The sequence below is a fragment of the Lactuca sativa genome, chromosome 8, assembly GCF_002870075.4.
Source record: "Lactuca sativa cultivar Salinas chromosome 8, Lsat_Salinas_v11, whole genome shotgun sequence".
In the NCBI taxonomy this organism is placed as follows: Eukaryota; Viridiplantae; Streptophyta; class Magnoliopsida; order Asterales; family Asteraceae; genus Lactuca; species Lactuca sativa.
Window position 1 is genome coordinate 200,022,325 of NC_056630.2, and position 17,068 is coordinate 200,039,392.

The 17,068-nt window shown below is 35.8% G+C and overlaps 1 protein-coding gene across 1 annotated transcript; it reads right to left on the minus strand.

Annotated features, from left to right (window-relative positions):
* Positions 1–10,581: 10,581 nt before the first annotated feature.
* On the minus strand, positions 10,582–11,106 carry LOC122195452 (secreted RxLR effector protein 161-like). The gene has a single exon (XM_052766637.1). The coding sequence runs from the start codon at positions 11,104–11,106 to the stop codon at positions 10,582–10,584; it is 525 nt and encodes a 174-aa protein (XP_052622597.1).
* Positions 11,107–17,068: the final 5,962 nt, after the last annotated feature.

Consider the following 17,068-nt stretch of genomic DNA (forward strand, 5'->3'; position numbering starts at 1 on the left):
CCCTAGGACATGCTAAACACCTTTATCAAATTTTATTAGCCTCTAGGATTGCATTTAAGTGTTTGTAGGGGAAGCTATTGTGTGTAGGGCTCAAGGAAAACTCCATAAGGGAGTTCACGACCCTAATGACACTACTAAATGAGTTTATGGTCATAAACTCATGAGTTTATGACCGTGAGCTCATACTTATACGTCCATTTGATGTTTGATGCTCTATAAGTTCCTAAGAAGCATTTCTACTTAATGGCTTGGTCCATGGAAGAGTTTAGGGCATTATATAACTCCTTTTAGGAGTTTACGTCCTTGGGACCATATCCCTTGCAGATTACGGCCGTAATCTCCCTTGGGAGGGTGTTTTTGGTGTTTTCAAGTCCCTAATTTAACTAGGAATTAAACTCGGCTATTGTACAAGGCTTTAGAAGAGTTTATAGCACCATTTGGCACTATTGTTTGGAGTTCACGGACCTGGAACTTCTTGGGTCGTGAACACCTTACTCTTGGTGTTTTAAGGGTGTTTGCTAGTCCTAAACTCATTAGGGTACATGTCTAAACTAGTCTCTTGGCTTAAGGAAGGCTTTTAGGGTGTTTTGGCACCTAAAAATGGAGTTCACGGCCCAAGAACATCCTTGGCCGTGAACTCACTTCTAGCCTTTGTTTCTTAATGATTTTGTGGTCTAAACATGTCATTGTAGTTTCTAGGTTGAGTTCCAAGGCTTTGAGGGACATTAGGCACACTTTGGCCCTTATAAAAGAGTTTACTCCCCAAGGTGTTCTTGGGCGGTAAACTCTCAGATCTTAGTGTTTTCCTATGATTTCTAGTGTATTAAGCATATAAGAAGCTTTAAAACAACACTAGATAGAAGTACTCACTTTTTGGAATGAAAGTCCGAAGATCCTTGAGAGAGAATTCGGCTTTTCTCTAGTTGGAAATGTAACTAATGAATAAATATGGTTCAGAATCCTATATATAGTCCTGGGATTTTTGGCAGAAAATATTTTTATTCATCCAATGAACTCTAATATCATAGAGTTTTAGAATAACAGTGTTGCACAAAACACTAGTGCATCCACTCTCCTGATATCTCCTTAAGTGTAAATCCTGAAATACTCAAACTTATACCTAAAAGTCTGGAAATTCTCTATAACCGTTTTAACCTCTATTGACTTGATATGTTTTGTACGGAAATGGAAATTTCGGGTTGTCACAAATTTGATATCATTTTATTTATTAATGGGGAAAATGATTTTGTATGTTAGTGAACTATTATTTTTGTACATATTTATTAATGGTCATTAAGGGTCACTGACTTTGACCAGGGTTGATCAAGTTTGACTTAAGGTTATTTTGGGTATGTTGAGCTATAGTTAAGCCTTAGTCTCTATCTGTTGAATAGGTGACCTATAGAGCTGTTATTCGATGCAGAGTTTTGTTCAACAATTCGTTAGACTGGAAGGTGAGCTTTTCCTCACCGTCTTGTAGGTCGAAGGCACCAATGCCGACCAACTAGGTTATATATCCTGGTATATAGGATGTTGCTATTTTGTAGTTGTCTGGTAGATCTGTGTCCTGATATATAGGATGTTGTTATGCAGTAGTGATATGTAGATTTGCTTGTTTGTTTATTGATTGGTTATGTGCTCTCTTGTTATGTATATGTTGACATGTTATGGTTTTAGGTTGAGACTTTACTACTATGTGTGTGGGTCAAAAGACTGGGGCTATTCCAGCCTGATGTTGGTGAACCTAAGGTTATTCCAGTCCGATGACTGAGTGGACCCGTGGTATATTCGTATTCCAGTCCGATGACTGAATGGGTTGGGGGTAATCCAGCCCGATAGCTGTGGACACATAGGTATTCCAGTCCGATGACTGAGTAGACCCAACATGCTTGTTTGTATATGATATATGTATTGTGTGTAGGTACTTTTGGGAACACACTAAGCTTTGTCTTACCATTTTAGTTTATTGTTTCAAGTACTTCTGAGGATCGTGGGAAAGTGAAGGTGTGATCGTGCACATTCCTTCGGATTTTTGTTATTTGGATTTTAGGATACTCTAATATTTTAAAAACACTAGTTTTGTAAACAATGATGGCTTTTGGTTGTTTATGAAAAGTCAAAAATTTATTGTGATTTTTGGGATGTTACAGTTATGGAACTAGTTCCTAGGTTTGTTGCTGATGTAAGGCTTTTATTTCATCTGTTATAGCTTTAAGCCACAAGGGGATATTTTGAAGCAATTTTGAAACCTCGAGGCTCTTTTGTAGTAAAAAAAAGCATGGTGCAGACGAGATGAAGTAACAATGGAAATATCTGCATGATGTTTTGGTTTAAATATAATAACTTTGGATATAGTTTGCATCGGGTGAACGGAAGGCGAGGGTTCAACTGATGTAGCAGTTATGCTTGGCGCTGAGGTAGATGTAATCGGCGGGGGTTGAAAGTTGGGTATGGTTGGCATTTGTTGGTGATCTTAAAGAGGCTTCGACGGGTCAGCAAAGATAGGATGATCCTGATGTTGAGCCGGAACTATTGGATCGACACAAATAGAGCTGGGGGTAGTGGATGGGTGAGATTTCATTGATGAATCCATATTTAGGGTTGTTGGCATAGATGGCATGGGAAAATCTTCATTATATGCAGTAATAAGAAGCTTTTCAAGGTCTATTGATGAAGAATTATATGAAAGGGGAAAACAAACTTCATCAAATGTGGCATTTCAGGTAATAAACACGCGTGAGGTGTTAGGATCCATGCACTGATATCCTTCGTAACGGGAGCTATAACCGAGAAATACACATTGTATGTTGCGGGGTGTAAGCTTGTGAGTAGAATAATCTTGAAAGTATGGATAAATCTGACAACCAAAGACCGAAAGATTGTCATAGTTAGGCTTAAAACCATAAACCAGTTCAAATGGTGATTGATTATTCAAGAATTCGGATGGTAACCGATTTATAATTTAGGTTGCGGTGGCAAAAGCATCAACCTAAAAAGAGGTGGGAAATTGAGCACCAAATAGCATTGCAAGACCAGTTTCTATGACATGTCAATGTTTACATTTTGCACTACTGTTTTGTTGAGGCGTGTGGGGACATGGAATTTAATGTTAAGTGCTATTTTCATTAAATAAAGTCCGCACCTAATTGTACAAGAATTCACTGTCACCGTCACTTTGAAATATCTTTAGTTTGGTGGATAAGTGAGTTTGCACAAAAGCAAGAAAAGTTTTTAGAACCTGAGGAAACTCACTTTTGGCTTTAAGAGGATAAAACCAAGTGAAATGGGAGGAATCATCAATAAAATTACATAATTATGAAAACCATCATTAGAGGGAATTGGATCCGGTCCCTACAAATCACAATGAACCATATCTAAAACATGAATAGCCCGTTTCTCATTATTGTCAAAAGATAACGTGTTGTTTGGAAATCTGACAAGAAGAACAAACACCCAGTTTAGGTAAAATAGAGGTCACAAATAAACAACCATTCTTGTTCAAAAAAGAAATAGTATCATAATGTGTATGGCATAATATAGTGTTCCATAATTCAAAAGATTCCCAAAGTTTAAAAGTTGTGGCCACGAATACTTGAGAATTGAAATGTCGGACTGAGAACACAAAGACCATGCTCATTTCTGCCTTAGGGGTGTAATTCGGGTCGGAACTCGACCAAACCGATTTGAACTCGAATAACTCCAAAACCGAATAAGGGTAATTGCATAAACCAAAAACCAAACCAAATAACCAATACGGGCTCGGCTCGGTTCGGTTTGGTTCGGGAATTAATTAGTTCGGTTCGGTTATTACCCAAATAACCCAAATAAGATGTACAAGATGATTAAAGACCTAATATAAATGAAAAAAACCGAATAAACCGTATTAGGATTCTATAACCCGAATAATAGAAAACCAATGTACTTTAATACATCAGTGTAAAACATTCAAAGACTAACACAACACAATAACACATTGAAAGAATAACATTTACATAGTAGATTAACATAATGAGAATTAATTTCTTACTTCAGTTTCTTGAGTTGGAGCCCAATTTTCCATGACTTGACAAAGTAAGAATTCGTGAATCCTTATAAACAATTAAAAGGGTTGATTTTTGAAAGTTTGAAACAAGAGGAAGGATCGACAAAAGTGATTTCGAGTTTGGAAATAAATAAGAAGATTGGTCGATTTCGAAATGACGAGAACGAGCATAGCGTTTTTTCTAACGATGAGGACAGAAGAGTGAATCATGATTTTGATTAGTTTTGAGCACTACAACAATCCTATGGTGCACATGCTACCCTAATGCTTTAGATCTAGGTTTTCTCAAGTTATACATGCAATATTGAATATCAAAAGCATGAACCCTAATCTAGCATACAATTTTTGAGAAGTACAACATAAAAACAAGTTAGAAGAATACCTCTTTGTTGTAGCTAGTGATCTTCAACCTTCGAGAGCTTAGTACCTCAAATATGATACCTCTAATAAGTCACAAACACCTAGAGCAATGGAGGATTATGAGAGAGAGGTTAGGAGACACTTAAAATCGGCTAGGGTTTCTCTTAAAAGCATAGTGGCCGATTTTGGGAGTGCTAGGGGGTCTATTTATAGTGTAAGATCATTAGGGTTTTAACCTTAGAAACCCTAATTCATTTGCTTAGGCCTTAAGCAATCCAATAACCCTCTTGAAAGGCCCTTGGACGAAATCTTCATGGACCCTCACAAAGATTTCGTCCATACCTAATCAATATGGATCATTAGCCCAAACTATAAGTATTACTGATTTACCTAATCAGTCCCCGTTAATTTAATCAGTCTCTTTTGATCACTAAATTAATTCCAAAAGTAATTCTTGATCAATACTAAATAAATTATATGATTTCTCAATTAATATATTATTCTTATAATATATTAATAGATCATAATTAACCACTTTCTTAATTATCCATCTATCAAATTGCTATGGTGAAGGCAACCCAAAACGATCATGCTACTATCGGGTCAAGTACATACCAATTATACTTATGGGCTTAGACACCTAATCCAACAGATTTTGATTTTTGTCGATCAGAGAAAGGAGAGGAGAAATGCTTATTTGGGTTGGGTATTTAGAACCGAATAAGCTCTAGTTTGGTTAACCCAAACTGAATAACCTGAGAATCGAATAAGCATAAATAGATACCCAAAACCCGAATCAAATTGCTTATTCGGGCCTAATTTCTGTTCGATTCGGTTTTTCGGGCCAAATTCTCATCCCTAGTCTGCTTTTCCCCAAAATTTTCCCTGTCATTCGGTCCTGGATAGTGAAAGATTGGCAAGAAAATAAGACATAAATGGGATAATCATTTGTTAGTTTGCCTATGGAAGGTAACTTCTTGGATAAATTGGGAACGACCAAAATATCTTTTAAAGAAATATTTGGTGAAATATTTGCAGTCCCAATGTGAGAGATAGGCAGAATATTACCATTACCGAAAACCACCTTGTCATGACCCGTATAGGGTTGTGCTTGATCTAGATGAGACGTTGAAGGGACCATATGAGTCATAGCCCCATAGACGACTTATCAGAGATGCTATAGGTTGATTGAAAGGCTTTAGCAAGATTAGCATCACTATAATTTGTAGCTTGTTGTTGAAAAGTAGCAAGTTTAGGACAGCTGGATGCATAATGGCCGTCAGTTCTACATAACTGACAGTAAAGAGGACGCCTACCACGACCTTGACCACAAGAAAAACCTCAACGATTTCGTCCACAGTCTCTAGACATGGATCCTCAACCATGATTAGACTGATGTTGAGTAGTAAAAGTTTTTATGGTTGGAACAGAACCATGTAGTGAAAGTAAAAATAGTTTATGTCCTTCAGCCCTGGAGACAAGATCTATAAAAGAAGGAGGTGGGTAAACAACCCTTTGTGCGATGGAGAATGCCTCAAAAGTTGGTTTGAAACCACATACATACTAATAGATCTTGTCCACATTATCAACATGTTGTGCGATGGCTGCGAGGTGGTTATACAGAGATTTAAACTTTTTTTTGTAAAGTCTGAAACATATAGAATGCCTTTCTTTAATTGACGGGGCATCCCGAAGATTCTGAGTTCGTTCAATTGGGTGATGATTGTAGGCACGTTCGAGAGTTATACATAAGTCTTGAGATGATTGAATGCCAATAACTTCAACAATGGCTTCTTCTGTTAATGAAGATTGAATAAGGAGCATGACTCTTTGTTCTTTTTCAAGCCACGATGCATATTCAGGTTTCAGAGAGTCCTTGCTATCAGTGGTAACAGATGGTGAGGGAGAAAAAGAAGAACCATCGATGTGGCTTAGATGTTTTTGATGAGAGAGAAGGGGATAAATCTGATTTCTCCATAATAGATAGTTGGATGAGGTGAGCTTAATAGTAAGTATATCAAGAAAGAGTTTTCATAAGGAGATTATGTTTTATTGCCATGGAGATCGAGAACAGGGGCGGAAAAAAAAGCAGTAGAAAAAAAGAGGCGTGGTTAGGGTTTTTTAGAAGAAGGATCTTTTGTTAGGCTAATACCATATGAGAGATATAACCCCAATTCTTTTCACACATTTTACAAAAGATTATAGGGCACATAAATACAAATAATGAGAAGATAAAAAAGGAAGGTACAACATGATAATAAAGAATAAAATCAATATAAAAATAAAGGAGATTATCCCTTATCGTTGACACCATCTCTTCATAATCATAACCATAACCGACCCTCACCATACAACAATAATAATAACAACAACGACAAATAATAATAATAATAATAATAATAATAATAATAATAATAATAATAATAACATTCACCAAATTAAGAGGGTGTTTGGATAAATTAGCTTATTGCTTATTAGCTTATAGCGGTGTGAGAAAACAACCTTTGCAAAAGTGTTTGGATTAGAAATAAGCTATAAGCTATAAGCAAGAGAGATGTTTTTTAAAGTTAGCTTATTTAGCTTATCCTCACCCCCAATAAGCTGATTTTTAATGTTACCTATCCAAACACTTAAACTTAGCTTATAACAATGAGAATAAGTAATAAGCTATAAACACTCTTTTTTTCCGTATCAGAACCCCCTCTAATTTTAACCCCATAGGCTAAATAAAAACAATGAATAATCCTAATAGTGTCTCTTGTATACCGTTCGGATCATTCCCTAAAAATATAGTGTCATTAATGAAAGAGGTGGAACATATTACACATCAAATCCATGTTCCACTAGTCAAACTCCCCTATAGAAACCTTTTTTTCTTTATTATGGTAATGCAACATGTAAGCCTTCTATAAAGATGAAAAGTGATAAATGATCTTATTGACAATGTCTTACTGAAATATGAAATTCTCCTGTAATAGACACATTATAAAGAGTCAAAGCAAAAATAGACATCCTTGGACCCATCGATTCCACTTCTTATGAAAACACATCAAACCAAAATCTACTCTAAATGCTTCCAATTAACCAAATATTTTTTCCCCCAAAATCAATTTTTAAAACCATCCTCTTTTGCTTAACCGCTTCAAGTGTGTCTTAAATAAAGTAGATTGCTCTGAACTGATAACCAAAGAAATAACATATCATAATCGATTAGCCAAAAGTTTTATAAGTATTTTTATTGACTTCCTAGAAGGTTAATATGGCAAAAGTCTCTTAAAAAGGGATGAAGATCTGAACTTTTTTTTGTTGACATTAACCACTATAAATTATTTCTATTCCTATCAAATCTTGCTAAAAATATTTAATTTAGAGAAATTAAATATCCTCTTATATTTTATTCCTATTTATCCAAATTGATAATATTTTAATATACTTGTCACCATCTAATATGGGTAGGAGGATAGTAGTACTAAAATATAAGAGGATATTTAATTTCTTTTTATGCATAGAAGATTTAGATTTCACCCTTTTTTTGTTTTGTTTTAAGAAAAACCTTTTTCAAGCTGTGAAAATATTGAGCTCTAGTAAAAATTACAAAAAAATCCTTCATCGTGATTGGAATAATTTTTAAAAAGATCATATGAAATATGAATTAAACAATTTTGAATCCTCACTATCAAGGTTGTAAAGATCAGAATCTTACATACGAATGTTTTGTATTTCGCAAGATCTTACCTAAGATTGATTTATATTTTGCAAGATAGGATCCAGATTGAAAGATTCTACCAAAAATGAAATAGTTTTCAAAGTTGTTTGCAATGTTCTTGTTTGTGCAAAACTCATTAAATTTGATATTGATTAAGACATAGATGGTGGAATTATTTTAAACATTTTTAGCATGAAACATAACTCGTACGGCAACAAACCTAAAAAAGTAGGAAGAAAATGTCTAAGCAGAAAAATCAAGATAATTGTGATCATATACAACTAAAAACATAAAATCATATACAGAATAACATGCGTGCGATGATGCTCTATCTAATTCAAGATGAAATGTATGCAATGACGATTCTCAATGAAACGTTTTTCCTTGTATGACATGTGATGCTCGACTTTAAGTTGTATGAACGAATTTTTGAGCTTTAGCTATTTAAACAAGACTACAGAGGTATGACATATTGGTTTAAAGATCTTAAGATCCTAGTCCGGATCCTAAGATCCCAATATAGATCTTGCTTCGTATATATCCTAGTATGACTGAAATCACTTTTCGTTTACACGATATTAAAATCGTAAAATCTTAAAATAACTGTATTTTGACATTTTTTTCCGTTTTAACCACCAATCCCCCCCCCCCCTTTTTTATAGAGTTATTTTTTTATTTTTTTATTTTCGAAGAAACTACTACATAAACTTTGAATTCTAAAAACTATCTTATTTTTGTATTTGTTTTACTTAACCACTCGAAGAAAATTATCTTTTCGGTTTTACCATTAAAACTCTGAACTTTTTTAAGAAACCTATCTTCAACGAAAAACTAATCTTCTGATCGTTTTTTGCAACTCATTAATAGAAAAAAAATGTTGTTTTTAAATAAACTCTTGGTTAAAATATAAAAAGTGTTTAGGTTGCTAAACAAAAAACAAAAAAAACAAAAAAAAAAAAAAAAAAAAAACTATAATGGTTTTTTGTGGAATTTGACATCATTTTATTTATTAACGGGAAAATGATTTTGTATGGTAGTGAACTATTCTTTTTGTATATATTTATTCACTTTTTTTTATACGATTTAACATTAAACTGGCCAAGCTCTTCAAAACCAATCATTTTGATATGTTATTGTTGGGGCATTCGGAATAAGGTTATGGGAAATCTGGATCACAAACAAGAATCGTGTAAATACTCTCTTTGTTTGATATTTCGACCCTATATGCCTTGGGTATCACGAAATCCAAACTGGGATAATTCCTGAAGCAACAATTCTGATTTTAGGCATAAAATCAGAATCAATTTTGATAAGATTAAGACGAAGAAGAAGAGTTCGTCGTTTTCTTTGTGTTTCAAACATATATGCCGTTTTCCTTAACTTATCCAAACAACGGATAAATGAAAAACAGTTTCCAATGGATATATGTCGTTTTCCTTTGATAAGATGAAGATGAAGAAGAAGAGTTCGTCCTTTTCTCTATGTTGCAAAAATATATGTCGTTTTCCTTAACTTATCCAAACAACGGATAAATGAAAAATAGTTTCCAACGGATATATGCCGTTTTTCTTGGGACCCTCGACTTGACATTGTAGATTAGGGTTCAGTACTAATAATTTTTAGTAAATACAAGTGTGTACTCCCGCACCTCTTAACTTGTATTATAACTAAAACATTATTCTTGAAACACTTGTTAAGTTCATTACACTAAAATATATTTGGTGATATAATCACCAACAATCCTCCCCTATTTTAGTGTAACCTTGAATTAACAAACTTAAAAACAAAAGAAACGAAACTAATGCATAAATGAAAATATCGATACGATTGAATTTTCATGTTAGTATACTACACATTTCAAACATTCGAGAAATCAAGGTATCTTAAAGATTGAACCCAACAACTCTTTTGAATATATGAAGATAATATACAAATTAGTTTTATAATCATCTAAAACAAAATAACTTGACACTAATTATAAAGCTGTGTATCCCAATCCATTCTTGATCGTATGAAAGCCAAGTCCCAAGCTCTTTAAAGTGCGGCTACACTTCACGTTCATATAGGTGATTCTTTTATTCATGTACATGTATACATTTTATCAAAAGAATCATTAAGAAATCAAATTCATCCTGGTCTCTACAGGTTCAAACACACATACCTTGGGATGGGTATAATGTGTGTTCCAATTCATATAAATAAGCTTTCATCATTGAATTCAACCTCTAACATTGTATTAGAGGGGAATTGGGTGTCTCATTCATAAGAATTCACAAGGACTTTAATTCCATCCCTATAACAGACTTGTGCACTAAGTCTCACGCCAAACTCTTAGTGAGATGGTCCGCCAAATTTTGTTGTGATTTTACAAACTCAATCGAAATCACACCATTCATTATTATATTTCTAATCACCCCATGTCTAACATCAATGTGTCTCGATTTACCATTAGAAACTTGACTATAAGCTTTACTCAAAGTAGAAACACTATCACAGCGGATAGATAATGGCGAAATCGGTTTCCTCCACAATGGAATGGACTCTCATAAATAAAATTCTTTAACCATTCAGCTTCCTTGCTTGCAGCAACCAATGCAATAAAATCAGATTCCATTGTTGAACTTGCTATACAAGATTGCTTTTTAGATGCCCATGAGATAGCACCTCCACCAAGCAAGAATACCCAACCAGTTGTAGAGGAATGATCTTCTCTATTTGATATCCAACTCGCACCAGAATATCCTTCCAAGACCGAAGGAAATCTTGAATAACACAAACAATAATCCTTGGTTCCTTTCGAATACTTGAAAACACGATGAACCGCTTGCCAATGCTGATTACTAGGATTATGAGTAAATCTACTCAATCTTCCCACTTCAAAAGCTATATCAGGACAAGTTGTAGTCATAGCATACATCAAAGAGCCAATAGCTTGCGAGTACTCCAGTTGTGAAACTGATATGCCTCTATTAGGCATCAACTTCATGCTTAAATCCATAGGGGTGCTAACGGGTGTACAATCACTGTAATTGAACGTTTGAGAATTTTCTCAATGTAATGTGACTATGTAATAGCAAGTCCCTTGTGCACCCGTTTAATCCTTATTCCAAGGATTACATCCGCCTCCCCCATATCCTTCATGGAAAACTTTGAAGACAATAAATTCTTTGTTGCATTAATTTGATTTTGATCAGTGCCAAAAATCAACATATCATCTACATACAAGCAAATGATCACACCAGATGTGACATCCCCAATTTCACGGCCAGAAAAAGATCGGTTTGTTTATGCTTTGTTTTTAAAATCAGAGTAATATTTTAAATTAAAAAAATACTTGCGGAATTTGTTCCCAAAATATGATAAAGATTTATCAAAGCATTTCTTTAGAGAAATGTATTTTCATTATATAACAAAATCTTGGGATGTCATGTTCCGATACAGACACATAAGCATAAACAGAACTTACATTATTTACACTAAAGATTTTACATCTCCTTTAATCTCTCCGTGAAATATATCTTCGTATTGATACCTGTGATACAAAGAAAACTGAGTGGGTCAGGCTTGGGAGCCTGGTGAGCATATAGGATTTTCATCCCACAATGTTATATCATATATTTATAACTATAGAACATTCAAACTTGTACAATTTCACCATATAAAGGCAACTCTTATCCCACCCCATCAATCCTCACAACGACACGATCTAAACTCTCATATCTAAAAGTTTCCGCTTTACCTGATCCCTACTCATGGATCTAAAACTAACCTTTTCACCCGATCCATACTCACGGATCTAAAACTAACCTTTTCACCTGATCCATACTCACGGATCTAAAACTAACCTTTTCCCCTGATCCATACTCACGGATCTAAAACTACCTGATCCATACTCACGGATCTAAAACTAACCTCCTGATCTTATCCATACTCCCAGATCAATAATTGTACCCAAACCATACTCCCGGAATAGGAACAATTAACTATACCTTAATCCTGATCTGATCCATACTCCCGGATCTATAACTGTGCCCAATCCATACTCCCAGACTAGGGACAATTAACTTAGTCTTAATCCATATCTGATCCATACTCCTGGATCTATAACTATGCCCAATCCATACTCCCGGACTAATAGCAAGTTTATCTCTTTACCTGATCCATACTCCCGGATCTAAAACTAACCTCTTGGTCTAATCCATACTCACGGATCTAAAACTAGCCTCTTGATCTCATTATCCAACTCATCCTTTTATCACACACCAACTATCTCATCTACCCGTATTCTACCCAACATATTTGTAGATATAAAATACATATACAGTTTAACTCATTTAAAAACTATATAAAACATCCATTCCACCAATATCTCAAATAAACATCTATATATAAACACATAGCACGTATTTCATATCAAATACTTCCTACTTATGTGTTAGAAGAAAGTAACTATACACTCACTTGATCAGAAGATGATCGGACAGCACTACGACTTGTAGAAGTAGTATTCTTCGGTAGATCTGGAAGATCTTCACAAAAACCGGGCTCCTCGCGGGCAAGGCTTCGGCTCGGGAATAACGCTCCTCGGGATCTTCGGGACTTCGGAACTTGCTTCGGGAATCTGGAATGATACCAGGGCTTCAGGATATAATTGGCACGCAAAACGATGCAAAACTTAGAGAGAAAGGAAGAAAATTAGCAAGGAAAATGGCTGATCTCGGGTTCTATTTATAGGGTGATGGATCTGGGATTACGTTGGGCGTAACCTCGAGTACGCTGGGTGTACTCAGTACACTGGGCATACCAGGCCTTACACTGGGCGTACTAAATGTCACTGCATGTGTCACTTGGTGGCACTCGAGTATTGGTCAGGCAACTTGCACCCCTCGTAGTACGTTGGGCGTACTCAAATTACGCTCGGCGTAATTTGACTCGTCAAACTTCTAAATTGCGTAACTTTTGTATACGAGCTCCGTTTTCGACGTTCTTTATATCCACACGTAGGTCAGACTAAGCTTTACAACTTTCATTTAGACTCCGTTGGTTAATTTTGAATTTATTTGTATTATTATATTTTTAACAGGCCGAGACAGGAAATGTCCGTTAAAAATTCATAACTTCCTCCTTCGACGTCCGTTTTCGTCTGTCTTTTTACCGTTGGAATACTATCAATGAGATCTTCGATTCTCGTTTAGATTGTTTCGGCTAGAACTCTCTCGATCCCAAATCAAGTATTTGGGTTGTATACCGCTAAGCTGAAATTTCGAAAAATCATAACTTCTTCATGCGAAGTTTGATTTGGGCGTTCTTTTTATGCACGCTCTCGGTTTAACGAAATATACGACTTTCGTTTAGATCGCTAAGGCTAAATATCGCTCTAATGTAAATTCACTTTTTACGTCACGTTGTCTCGTGTCGGTTCTGTCGCGAAACTTTGACAGGTCATAACTTCTTCGTTATAACTCGGATTTCGGCGTTCTTTATATGTACGGAATCCTTGTAACATATACTACAACTTAGTTAAGATTATTCATCCTAAATAATATTCTTATAAAAAACTCATTTTTTGACACTTATCGTCTCTAAATTGACTAGCTCTAATCTACGGGCGTTACAATTATCTCCCCCTTAGGATGATTATGTCCCGGAATCATCAACGAAATAGGACTTACATAATGATTCCACACGTTAATTCTTCATCCTAGGTAATAACAGTAACTTCTATGTTTCCTCGAAAGAGTATTTAACTCTATGGCTTTCTTGACTGCAGACGATGCCCAAATCTTGCATCTGATTTTCGTACTATGACGTACTTTCAATCATAACTTCCAAATTACCAAATAAGTCCTTATTGTGGACTCCTTCTTCTTCTTAGGATAAATACTTTCCTTTATCTATTGTAACAGATCGATGGGTCGTGCTCTAATGACCTCTCATCGTATGATGCATCGCTTAGACTCAAGTCTCATAGAGTCAAATTCCGGAATGGAATATACCTTCCTTCATATTCTAATGTGATATAATCACATTTTTACACGTAGCATTTCTAGCTACAAGCTTCCTTAACAACGAGCACGATGCTATCGATCGCATTGATTTCAATCTTCTTACTTACGTCAGATGTTACTTTGAACTAGGTTCTCCGAACCACGTAACCTACTCACCGTAGTCGGACTCTAATTGGATATGACCACTAGGGTCGGAACAAAAACCATCTTACTAGTTACTACCGAAACAATGGCAATGACATACTTGAATAAAACGGAATCAATTACTAGCTTCTTGGTAACCTTGTGACTTTCCCTGATCCAAGTGCGAGTCCTGTGCTTCCGGTAGTATACGCATCTACTACCTTTCACACCTACTCGTAATCGCCCCAAGTATTATCCCGTAGTCGACCAAGTTACCATACAAGAAAATCATACAATTATTCAACACACCAGATAACAAAACTAGGGTTTATATTATTTCCTTGAAACTATTACACAAAAGTTCAAGTTCACCCTATACTATGCCTCTAATAGGATACACCATAAGTTACTATTCACACTTTTAATTCATAACTTGATCTTTGGATATAAAATCCTCATCCTTGATTCCTCGCGTTGTCATCTGCTTCATCAAGGATCATTTAAAATGCTCTTTCCTTTGGCTTTGGTAGCACATTTGGCTTTGTAATCTATTCCCTTCCTGGGCAGTTTTGTTTGAAGTGTCCTTCTTCACCACACTTAAAGAAGGCTTCTCTTTTGTTTGTGCATTCTCTGGCATAATGACCAGTATTCCCGCATTTGAAGTAGGTCATTTCTTTAGTGCATCTCCCAATGTGCTTTCTCTTGCACTTATCACACCATTGTGCTTCTTCTTCAAACTTTTTCAAACCAGACTTCGAAAATTTTCTCTTCTCATCGGACCTTGAGGATCCTTCAAACTTTCTTTTCTCGCCAACTTCAACCTTGCTGGCGGTTCTTCCCTTAATCATATCTTCAACAGACTTGGCAGCCCAGCTAGCTGCCTCCAGAGTAAGTACCTGACACACTGGCACCGCAAACTCCCATGGGAGTCCCTTTGTGTACCGATCAACTTTATTCAGATCGTCTGGGACGATGCGCAAGGCAAACTCCATCTTGTCTGTGAAGGCATTAGTTTATTCATCAACTGACATGCTCCCTTTTGTTAATGTTAGAAACTTGTTCTCTAACTCTAGCAGATTTTGGGCCGAGCAGAACTTGCGCTTGAATTGCACCAAGAACTCTGCCCAAGACAGTTGCAGTGGCTCGTTAGGGCTTAGGGTTTTCCCCAGAGTGTTCCACCAGCGAACAGCCCCCCCCTCTAAACTGACGCACTACAAATATGGTTTGTAACTTGCCCTTACAACCACATGTCATAAATGCTAATTCCATTTCCGAAATCCAATCCATGACTCCAATCGGATCCTCTTTCCCATTGAAGATCGATGGTTTGCAAGTCAAAAAGTCTTTGTACTTGCATCTAAGTCCATCAATTCCTCCCTCTTGATGGTTTTATCTAACTAACGGTGGGTTGGATTGACCAATAGTCCCATTGAAGTTACCTCCCTCCGAATGCCCTCCATTCACTTCGGGCTCTTCCATTTGAATTGACAGTTCTTCATGATTCTGCCTAAGCAGACGTCTCGTTTCTTCCATCTGACTATCCAACATTTTTTGAATCATCATTTATACACCAGCCATTGTTATTGGCTCAGGTGCTGCTGCTACAACATCCACTTGCTCAATCACAGGTGGTTGATTCATGTTTTCATTTGCGTTTCCAGCTCCACTCCTGGTTTTTGCCATTTTTGATTTATACACCGAATAAGGTGAAATTAGATCCTCTTTAACGATAGAATTTCAATTCATCCTTATTACTCCAAACGGTTACATGCTAGTTCTAATATCATAATCATACGCTTAGAATCCTAAACACATAAGGTTTCCAGATCTGGTCGGCAACAGACCATAGATCTGAACAAATAATAGCATCAATATAGCTATCACACAAAACATTTAGCACATAAAAGCATTTTAGGCATCATTCCTAAAATAAACTAGTGCTCGTGTCAATTGAGGTGTACTACCTAACATATTTTAGACACACTCCTCACAATCATTACTTAGCATTCTAAGTTTAAGTCTAGAAATTTCCTACAAATTCCTAGTTCGCTTAAACTAATGCTCTGATACCAACTGTGACATCCCCAATTTCACAACCAGAAAAAGACCGATTTATTTATGCTTTGTTTTTAAAATCAGAGTAATCTTTTAAATTAAGAAAATAGTTGCGGAATTTGTTCCCAAAATATGATAAAGATTTATCAAAGCATTTCTTTAAAGAAATGTATTTTCATTATATAACAAAATCTCGGGGTGTCATGTTCCAATACATACACATAAGCATAAACAGAACTTACATTATTTACACTAAAGATTTTACATCTCCTTTAATCTCTCCGTGAAATATATCTTCGTATTGATACCTGTGATACAAAGAAAACTGAGTGCGTTAGGATTGGGAGCCTGGTGAGCATATAGTGTTTTCATCCCACAATGTTATATCATATATTTATAAATATAGAACATTCAAACTTGTACAATTTCACCATATAAAGGCAACTATTATCCCACTTCATCGATCCTCACAACGACACGATCTAAACTCTCGTATCTAAAATTTTCCTCTTTACCTGATCCCTACTCATGGATCTAAAACTAACCTTTTCACCCGATCCATACTCACAGATCTAAAACTAACCTTTTCACCTGATCCATACTCACGGATCTAAAACTAACCTTTTCCCCTGATCCATACTCACGGATCTAAAACTACCTGATCCATAATCACGGATCTAAAACTAACCTCCTGGTCTGATCCATACTCCCGGATCAAAAATTGTACCCAATCCATACTCCCGAAATAGGGACAATTAACTATACCTTAATCCT